Here is a 10857-nt window from a genome sequence, read left to right on the forward strand (position 1 = left end):
CAGCTTGTGACATATTCTGACAAAGAAACATTATATACATCGATGAAAATGATTTACCGCCAAACTAACCAATCCAAAAAACCAAACTAAACAAAAATCCTCATTGAAAATACAAAAACAAGCCGGGCGGTGGTGGCGCATGCCTTTAATCCCAGCACTTGGGAGGCAGAGGCAGGTGGATTTCTGAGTTCGAGGCCAGCCTGGTCCACAGAGTGAGTTCCAGGACAGCCAGGGCTACAGAGAAACCCTGTCTTGAAAAATTAAAAAGAAAATACAAAATGAGTCTGGACAGATACCTCAGAGGTAAAGTAATTTCAACAATTTAAAATTATATAGAGGGCATCACATCCCCTGGAAATGGAGTTACTTGCTGAAAGAGCAGCAAGTGCTCTGAACAACTAAGTCATCTCTCCAATCTTGCAAAGGTACTTAACAGTGATTTCTGAGGCTAGGTAGGTATCAATAGTAAGAGTGCTTCTGGGCAGGCCTGAGAAACTGAGTTCATATCCACCACACCCACATTAAAGCCAATACAGTCCCAAGTGCCTACAACCCTATCACTGAGGGACAGAGATAAGTACATCCTAGAAGCCTCGGAAGTTCACTAGCCAGCTAGATTAACTGAAAGGGCAAGTCTCAGGTACAATGAGAGACCCTGTCTCAAGAGACTAAGTGGTACAGGAAGACACCCACTGACCACCTCTGGCCTCTACATGAGTGTGCTTGCATGTGTACCTATACATACATTATCAAATATAAGGACATGCATACATACACACACAAAGTGATTTCTAAACTCAATTTTGTTAACAGGTGTTTAAAACACCAACAGCAGCCAGTCAGGTGGTGGCAGATGCCTTTAATCCTAGCACTTGGAAGGCAGAGGCAGGAGGATGTTTCTGAATTTGAGGCGATTCTGGTCTACAGATTGAGTTCTAGGACAGTCAGGGCTACAGAGAAACCCTGTCTCAAAAACAAAAACAAAATAAAACCAATCAAATCTAAAAATCAGTATATGCAGAACCAAATTGTGACTGACTCAACTGTTTGATGTGAGTTCATACTATAAAGCTTAACTGCAGCCAGAAACTTTGCATTAAAGTCTGTCTTGTTGAAGCATGATGACCTTGGAACTCCTGATCCTCTTGCCTCCACTTCCCCAACACTGAGATTACAGGACTGAATCACCCCTCCCAGTTAAGTGGGATACTAGAGCCCAAACTTACCTAGCTAGCTCAGGAAAGGTAGGCATACACACTCATTAACTGAGCTACATTCCTGTGAATGTCTGAGTTAAGAACGGCTCCTATCAGCTCCTATTTTTGAACACCTGTTGCCTAGTTGGTAAAACTATTTGGGAAAGATTTAGAGATATGGCCTTGTTAGAAAAGGTTTGTCACTCAGAGCATGCTTTCCAAAAAGTCCCCACCATTCCCAGTGTCAGTTTCTCTTTCTTGACTGTGGGAAGGGTATAAGCTCCCAGCCACAGCTCCCGTGACATGCCTGCTTCCCCACTGCCACCATGGGTTCTAGCCCTCTGAAACCATAAGTTCACAATAAACTCTTGTATAGTTGACTTGTCACAACAGAGAAGTAACTAAGATAATTTGCCAGCTCAAGAGCTAGTTTCTTTTTCTCTGTCTCTGTCTCTCTGTTCCTCCTTCCCTCCCCCCCTCTGGTTTTTGGAAAACAGGGTTTCTCTGTGTAATCCTGACTGTCTTGGAATGTATTCTGTAGACAAGGCTAGCTTCAAACTTTAGAGATCTGCCTGCTTCTGCCTCCCCATGTGCCAGGATTAAAGGTGTGTGCCGCCATACCTGGATAAAAGCTAATCTCTTAAAAAAAAAAAAAGCTAATCTCTTAAGGAATTGTATAACTATTAATTCTGTAAAAAGTTTGACTACCAAAATTTATTCAAATTCCTGATCTTCTCCTGCTCTTGAAAATTCAGAATGTTCAGTCAGATGATGCCCACGAGCATGTCACCCCTCACGTTAATGCTCTATGTGCTTGCTCCTTTACAGTCCCAAGGGGACCAAACCTAACCCTGCAGTCAGTAGCCCAGCAATCCCAAACTGCTCAAGGCCACAATGCTTGAATCTAACTGCTCTCTTCCCAAAACTGTCTGCCTTCACAGGACAGTAATACTTTTGCTTGTCTCTGATCTGAAAGAAAGGCTTTCCACACTTGTTGCACATTCTCTACCTCTTACCTTGGTTTACCTTGGAAATGTTATAACTATCCTACAGGTTTCGATTATATTGACTGCATCCCTCAAACCTCTTCAAATGCCTAGCACATTAACTCCAAGTAAATATATACAGATGGGATACACAATAACACTATCTACTTAAAAAAATTTTTTTTGTATACCCCAACACCTCAAAATAAATTATTTAAAATTATCCTGAGAGAAATTGTATGAGGATGGTCTGATAGTACAGAAGCAGGGAGGATCAGCAAAGTTTAAGGCTCACAATAGTCTGCAACAGGAAGAAGATCCCACTCAAAAATCAAAACAGCAGGATGGTGAACATTTTTAAGGAGGTTTAGGAAGCCAGGCAGTGGTGGTGCACGCCTTTAATCCCAGCACTTGGGAGGCAGAGGCAGGTGACAGAGTTCCAGGACTACAGAGTGAGTTCCAGGACAGCCAGGGCTACACAGAGAAACCCTGTCTGGAAAAACAAAAACAAAAAAGGAGGTTCCAGGACAGCCAGAGATACACAGTGCTAATTGTCTCAAGAATAAAAATAAACTTAAAAAAAAAAAAAATCAAGACAACTCATCTTCTTAGCCAGGGGCAATAGAACCAGCAAGTAATTCCACTTGCTCCAGGGGCTGTGAAGGGAAGATCCCAGGAACATAGCTCAAGATAAGCTTGAACAAGAGAGCAAGATCCAGTTCCAACAATGACAAAACTCAAGTTCACTTTCGGAGACCGTACCTTTGCTTAAGTACCTCAAAATTTTACATATGAAAGCTAAGATGTTAAAAGTCTTAGAAGCCCAGAGAATCAGCGTTTTCTTCCCTTGAGGGGATTTAGAAAAGGGAAGTTTGCAGGGCATGGTGGTACACTCCTTTAATCTCAGCACCCCGGGAGGCAGAGACAGGGTCAACAGAGTGAGTTCCTGGGCAGTGAGGATTACGCACAAAAACTGTCTCCAGAAAAATCAATAAAATAAAATAATATAAAAGGCGGGAATTTGACATCTGAGACGAGGGATACAATCCCCACCAAGAGGGGTTCCCGCCCACATCTTGGAGCACAGAACCCAGTAGCAAGAATACCTTCTCCAAGACCCCAAACTCAAGAGGCAAGAGGCAGTTCCCGAAAACGCAAATCATAAAAGTCCTTTCATTCTACAGAACAGAAGAAAATACTAGAGGAGAGGGAGAGGTGTACTAAGACACGTATCAAGGCGAAGAACCTACACTCTACGAAAGTGCCAGCCCACAGGAACCGTGACCCGCTGGCAACGAAAGCGCTAGAGACCCAGACGCCCAGCAGTAAACCTATGGGTTCTAGGTACCCGGTTAAAGAAAAAAGTGACACTGCCCGTGACCCCGGCGGCAGAGACAGCGGCAGGGCGCGGAGGGGGTGGAGTGAGTGCTACTCCCCACTATGGGTGCCCGGGCTGGAAAGGGGGGTCTCCCTACAGGGTGGTTCGGATATTTCCTGAGAGAGCCGCCCGAGTCTGAGCTCTCAGGGCGTGACCGAGTCTCCGGTTAGGGTCCGGGGAACACTCGAGACAGCTTCGGGGCCCTGCGGTCGCGGCAACGTCGGGTCGGGGGTCTCCCGGAAGGGCTGGGGTGTTGCCACTGAGCTGGGCCCGGGATCTCACCGTGGTCTTGGTTGAAGCCGGCGTACAGCAGCCCGTTGCCGTGGGGGTTACACGGCAGGAGGTTCATGGCGCCGTCGTAGGGTCTGTCGCTCCTCAGCACCGCATACCGCTCGAAACCAGACGATCTATTCGGTCGCGCGGCGCTAGGGCCGCCGCGGCCGGAAGCGAGGGTCCTAGGGACTGCGTCGTGCGTGTGTCGTCAGTGCTGCGTCGTCGGTGCGCGCGGACCTGGGGTGCGCGTGCGTGTGCGCGTGCGCGCAACTAGCAAGCGCCGAGCGCCAGGCGCATCCAATCCAGGGAACTAGGTGGCAGGGACTCGCCGAGCGCGTCCATAAGGGGCGGGGCAAGACGGAGTAGAGGGGAAGCTGCAGAAGTGGGTGCCGGGGCACTCACACAAACAGGCCGGGACTGATAGGACCAAGGACAGGGAAGAGAAGGGACCTCGCCAACACGCCTGCCCACAACACACAATCTTCCGAAACCCTCGCTATGTTCCCACGATACACCTCGTGTTGGACCAGAAGCAGCCTCCTTGTAATGGTACCTGCATTTTCCAACGGACACACTTTCCCCAAGAGACAAACACAGACTATCCCCTATTTCTTCCCGAGCTTTCCCAACCATCGGACACGTCTTCCCAAGAGACATCTCCCTAACTCTTTTTAAGACAAAAGTTTAATAGGACACAACCCCACAGGAAAGGTCCCCCGCCCCGCGACTGTTCGGGGTGATCTGGTTACAGAGGTCTGGACTCCAGTTTGACCAGTCAAAGTGAATGACTCTGGAAGCTGGTCCTTTCCTCTCTACTACAATTCATTCTCCGGTTACCCCCTCTTCTCACTGGCCTCTCCCCTCACCTCTTTACCATCCTTTCCTCCAAGTGAAGACTTGTAGCATCTTAGAAGTATTCAAGCTGAAACAGAAGGACCTGTCTGGCCTGGCTTAGTCCTACACAGCCCACCATGCATCCCATCAGCACTGAAGAGGGGAAGGAAAACCACTTTAGGGACTGTCGGTTCATCTCCCTAGTTATAAACCTAAGAAAGGGCAGCTAAGGCATGAATGTTCAAGCCCTGAATGTTCTCACCATCAGTGAGAACATTTGCACAACAATAAGGTGGCTGTGAAAGTCCTGGCAGGATGTCTGCATAGTTGGCCACTGTCAAGGAGGCCTTGTTCATTCAGGTTTCACTGGCTTACACACTCACCTGCCTCCCTGGATACCTATTCACCTCATCTCACAGAGCTGGATGACCCCAGCTTCAGGCCTTCAGTGGCCCAGATAGCTACACTCCATCTTCTTTAAGGACATTGTTACTATACATCTAGAGCCTCAAAAATTGTTAAAACGTTGTAAATCACTAGTAAAAACTTAGAATATCTGAGCTTTATCTTATTTCAGCTTTCCTGTTGTTTAGTCCCTCATAGGGTTTAGCTTCATAGGCAGCAGGACCAGAAAAGAGACCTGTACTTGAGCCTTTATAACACCAGAATGTTGTGGTGGTTTTGTTTTTGTTTTTTGTTTTTTGTTTTTTGTTTTTTGTTTTTTGCTTTTTTGTTTTTGGCAAAGTGTGATTCATCTCTAGGGAAGTGTCTGGCCATAGCTCTAACAAACCTCTGACACTTGCCAAGAGCGACACAAGAGAGTGTTTTTTTAGTACTTCCACTTTATCTTGTTGAGACAAGGTCTCACTCTCTAACCCTGGAAGTCAGGATGTAGCTCCAAATTGGTCCAAGTTTCACAGCAATATTGCTTCAACCTCCCAAGAACTGGGATAATAGGCATTTGCCATAATACTCAGCGCTGCTTTTTCTCTTTGCATTTCTTCTCTGGAAAGAAGTCATTGACGTAGGATAAAACTAAGCTTTGAGGGAAACACCCTGAAGCAGGCAAGGAGACAAGTTGGGAGAAGAGCTGTGATGTGCCTGGATCTAGAAAGAGACACCATCACTCTGTCAAGAGAGGAGCAAGTATCCACTTTATTGAGAAACATTTGCTTAAATAACTGTTTTTACTTCTCCTTTACTGAAATACCTTTCTCCTTGCTAATCTGTTGAAACAATGCTGGCTGTGTTCAACATAATTGGAGATATCTTTGGCATTTTCTTCCCATAGTTTCATAAACTGTAGGATACTTTGTACAAAATATGTAGGTTTACAGAAAAATATGAATATAGATTACTTATTAATCTCAAAATGTAGTAAACAACATAGCAAAAACTTTATCAAATCCATGTCCTGCCCGCATGGGACAGACCTGCTGTATACAATTTGTGCAACTGCAGCATTGTTTTATAAGTTGGGGCTTTAACATTAAAATGTTTACAAAAGGCCCCTCTTGTACTATCAATAATGCTAGATTATCTGATTATGATTGCTTCTGAAATTTCCTTGAACACGTATTCACTATACACATTTTATCAGCCATATAAAAGCAGTTACAGAAAAAGTTGCACAACAATCATGATAAGAAGTAACATCCATAATTTCATATTATCAAGAGTAGAGCAGAATACTAATTTTTTCCCTTTGCACACACAAGTCTAGAACAAGAGCTTCATGCACATCCACACAAAAGTGTCAGTCACAGCGTACTGGGCATTCACACCACATCAGTGGCATAGGCATTCCAAAGAAGCAGCATCATCACCATTAAGAGATAGAGAGTGTGCTTCTTGAGTCTGGAAAGGTCTCTGTCTCCAGACTCTCCCAGAGAGCCAGCCCACTTTTTAATTTTGAGGCAGAGTCTCAAAATTGCCCAGGCTGGCCTTGAACTCTGTAGCTCAGATGGGTCTTGAGCTTGTGATCCTCTTGCTTAGCTGAGATTACAGGGCACTGCCACCAACTCCAGCCTCTACGAAATTTTGCAGCTGTTCCTGGTACAGTTTCTGGGTGGGCTCTGGGGTGGGCGGATGGTCCTGACTTTTCGAAAGCTGTTCCTCTTATGACTGGAGTTGGCAGTGAGGGAGTAGGAGCGGCCATGCATCATCCTGGTATTCAGGCCATTGGCCATAGAGAAAGACTTAAGGTGGCTTCTTAAGGCAACAGGGAGGGGGAGCTTGTCTACCAGATGCACAGGCGTGCAGGACACCACAGCACGGCAGCAGAGGTCTTGCAAACTCAGTACTTGGAAAAAGAAAAGAGAACTGCTTACCTTATGTTTTCTATGATTAGGGATGGTTATAAGGGGGAAGAAGCCCCACATCTGATTGCCTCCCTCCAGGAACTAGGAACCTCAAACAGATGGCTGTGTCACTGATGAAGGTAGCAGACCCTGTTTTGCCTCCACTTCTACCCACGCACAGACCACAGAAAACTCTTATCATGAGCTTTCTTCCAAAGCTGTAATAGTTATTCCTTTCAAATATATTTGATTTTTAAAATAAACATTTATTAGTGCATACACACACACATTCACTCACACACATGCTCACTCACACGTGTTTTAACCCTACATGTGGAGATCAAAAGCCCTCCATGGTTTCAGAGATCAAATTCAGGTTGAGAGCTTGATAGTAAGTACCCTTACCCGCTGAGCCATCTCATAACCCCTAAATGCATTTGATTTCTGAGAATGGCCACAGAAGCCTTGAGATAGGTCCTAGGAGGCAGACAATTATGCAGGGAGCTATAAAGCCACTTCACATCTGATGGGGCTAAAGGAGACTTAGACTGGCCTTCCTAGCATACCCTTGCTCGGCCTCCAGAGACGGTCCATCCCATGCCGCAGCAGCACGATTCTAGCCAGCTCCGTGAAGGACTCTGTAATGTTGAAGTTGCACAGAGGGCTAACCTCAAAGAAGGTCACACCCAGGCGCTCAGCGTAGGCCTGGGCCTGCTCAGTGGGCACCTGCCGCTTGAATGCCAGGTGCAGCCGGTTTCCCACCAAGATTTTAGGAACCCCAGGGGCATGCTAGAACACAAGAAAGGCAAGGAAAATGGTTGAGTGGTATGGCCCTGCAAATTCATGTCCTCCCAGAACCTCAAAATGGTACTTTACTAGAAAATATGGTCTTTGTGTATGTGGTAACTTAAGATGAAGTCTTATTGAGTTAGAGGGGGGATTATTCTAATGACTGGCGTCTTCATAAGGAGAGGACAGGACACAGAAGGGGCACAGGGAAATGCCATATGACGATGATGGCATAGGATGAAGTGACTGTCAAAGATGACTACCACTACCAGAAGCTGGGATAGCCAGGAAGAGCACTGTCCTGAGGCTTTTGGAAGAGCACAGCCGTACCAATTTCTGTCCTCCAGAGCTTGAAGAAAATCAATGTTGTTTTAAAACTCTCAACCTGTGGCCCTTTATTAGGAAAGCCACAAGACCCTAAGCAGGGTTGATGCTCACCCACTAGGTTTCCACTAGTAGCTGGGCAAACAGCAGTCCCATCCCTGCCCACCCACCATCCCACCAAATGGGAGTGGGGCAAGCAGAATCCGTACGCCTGAGCAGGGGCATAGCAGAGCCCATTCCTGAGCCATAAGTTCCTTTGGTTATGCTGCTGGGTCTATCCATGAGGTGAAGTATTCTCCCTATTGTTGAACCTATGGCCAACAGCTATGTGGGTCAATCCCTGGTCAATATCATGTATCATACCTCATCAATCTCCTTAATCCATCGATTAATGCCATCAAAGGACCATCGGTTGGCAATGTCATAGACCAGGATCACACCCTGAGGGAGAAGTCACAAAGGTCAGCACACAGAAAAACAGAGAAGCAAGCTTGGTTCAGAGGCTTGCAGAGACATAACTAACAAATCATTATTTTTAAAAATCAAGGACAATGAGATGAGGCTGGCCTGGAACTCATTGAGAACTCATCTGCCTTGTCTTCCAAGTACTAGGGTTAAAGTCTTGCACCACTATGGTTAGTCCCTAACTAATCATTTTACTTACTTCAACAAAAGCATGTAATTTTGACTTAACCATTCTTTATAGGCATTACAATATTATTTCCAATGATGTTTCATGCCCTCACTGATAGATACTCGACTATCAAGTTGAGCTGGAGGCTGGAACTCATCCACAAGCTGCTCTGGGGCATACGATGTGGGGACATTGCTACCTAATGTAGAGCAAGTTTCCCTCCCCGTAGAGTGGGCACGCAGACATGCTTACACATATACAAGAAGCTCAAGTACATATGTGCACGCGTTTGCAACACACACACACATTCAGGCACTCATGAGAATGCATGCCCACACACAGCATCCAGGATGCTGAAAAAACACAAACCACCAGGTTACAGTGAATGATTACACTCACATCAGTTTATATACATGATTAATTGCCTCACCCTCCAGTTAGCCATAAAGGAGGTTGCTGAGTAAAAACTTGTAAAGTTATTCTTCAAAATCTACTTGCTTGTTTACCTGTGCACCTCTGGAGTATGAGCGGAATATGGTACAAAATCTCCCCTGCCCGGAGGTGTCCCTGAAAAAGATGTTGGAGAGACTGTTAAGAGGAAATTGGTGTTTCTTCCTGATAACTACCTTCTCACTTTGGAGCGACAGCTAAGTTTTAGTGTTACAGTCTTAGTGTTGGTGGCCATCACCTGCCAGTCCAAGACAAAGCCACAAAGCCATCCTGAATCTTCTGGAATGATCTTGGCATCGACATATCCTTCTGAACTCATTCCCTTTTTCTTTCTTTCTTTCTTTCTTTCTTTTTTTGGGGGTGGGGGTGTTGAGACAGGGTTTCTCTGTATAGCCCTTGCTGTCCTGGAACTCACTCTGCAGACCAGGCTGGCCTCGAACTCAGAAATCCACCTGCCTCTGCCTTCCAAGTGCTGGGATTAAAGGTGTGCACCACCACCGCCCGGCTTCATTCTCTTTTTCATTGTTGTTGTTTTTAGTGTGTGTGTGTGTGTTGTTGTGCGTGCATGTGTGCATGCATGTGTACATGTGTGCTCATATGTCTGTTTGTACATGCATAAGCCAGGATACATTCGTGGAAGTTAAAGGACAATTTGTGGGAGCCTCACCTACCATCATATGGGTTCTGAGGTTCAAATTCATGTCATCAGGCTTTGTGGCAAGCACCATTATCCACTAAGCCATCTTGATTTGCTTTTTGAGAATGGATATTACTCTGTAGCCCCAGCATCCTGGTGCATGCCACCATTCTTGACTTGTTCTGAGACAGGGTTTCTTTATGTAACTCAGCCTTGACTCAAACTTAACAGTGATCTTGCTTCCTTCTCCCAAGTGCTGGTATTATGGGCGTGTGCTACCAAGCCTAGATTTTTTTTTTGTTTTTTTGTTTTTGTTTTTTGCTTTGTCACTTTCTTTCCTTCTCTCTCTCTCTCTCTCTCTCTCTCTCTCTCTCTCTCTCTCTCTCTCTCTCTCTCTCTCTCTCTCTCTCTCTCTCTCTCTCTCTCTCTCCCTCTCTCTCTCTCTCTTTTGTTTGTTTTTTGAGACAGGGTTTCTCTGTATAGCTCTGGCTGTCCTGGAACTCACTCTGTAGACCAGGCTGGCCTCAAACTGAGAAATCTGCCTGCCTCTGCCTCCCAAGTGCTGGGATTAAAGGCATACACTACCACACTTGGCTCCCAAGCCTAACTTTAATGTTTACTTCAAAAATATTTGTTTGTTTTTATATTTATTATTATTATTATTATTATTATTATTATTATTATTACTACTACTACTACTACTACTATTTTGGTTTTTTGAGACAGCAAGGGCTTCACAGAGAAACCTTGTCTCAAAACAAAAACAAACAAACAACAAATAAACAAAAAACAAAACAAAAAAAAAGGTCGAACTAGAACCAGGTATGGGGCTTGGGGGCACATGCCTTTAATCCCAGTACTCTGGAGACAGAGACAGGCAGATCTCTCCAAGTTCAAGACTAGCCTGGTCTATATAGCAAGTTCTCACTCAGGGATACATAGTCATATGTTGTCTCAAAACAATAACAAAAAAGTCAGACTAGAAACCTAACAGTTGCCGGGCAGTGGTGGCACATGCCTTTAATCCCAGCACTTGGGAGGCAGAGGCAGGCGGAT

The 10857-nt window shown here is 45.4% G+C and overlaps 2 protein-coding genes across 2 annotated transcripts in view; both read right to left on the reverse strand.

The window, feature by feature from the left end:
* The window catches only part of Wdr45b (WD repeat domain 45B), a 30201-nt gene extending 26139 nt beyond the window's left edge, over positions 1-4062 (reverse strand). The window contains exon 1 of the mRNA XM_031351656.1: positions 3843-4062. Within this exon, the coding sequence (XP_031207516.1) occupies positions 3843-3909 (67 nt within the window). The 5' untranslated portion in view covers positions 3910-4062. The remainder of the gene's footprint in view (positions 1-3842) is intronic.
* A 1734-nt stretch (positions 4063-5796) lies between these two features.
* Positions 5797-10857, reverse strand: part of Rab40b (RAB40B, member RAS oncogene family) — a 30820-nt gene continuing 25759 nt past the window's right edge. Inside the window, exons 3-6 of the mRNA XM_031353920.1 lie at positions 9221-9281; positions 8444-8521; positions 7534-7756; positions 5797-6969 (exon numbers count right to left, since the gene is read on the reverse strand). Coding sequence (XP_031209780.1) covers positions 6698-6969; positions 7534-7756; positions 8444-8521; positions 9221-9281 — 634 coding nt within the window. The 3' untranslated portion in view covers positions 5797-6697. The remainder of the gene's footprint in view (positions 6970-7533; positions 7757-8443; positions 8522-9220; positions 9282-10857) is intronic.

This window comes from Mastomys coucha, unplaced genomic scaffold, assembly GCF_008632895.1.
Source record: "Mastomys coucha isolate ucsf_1 unplaced genomic scaffold, UCSF_Mcou_1 pScaffold5, whole genome shotgun sequence".
NCBI lineage: Eukaryota > Metazoa > Chordata > Mammalia > Rodentia > Muridae > Mastomys > Mastomys coucha.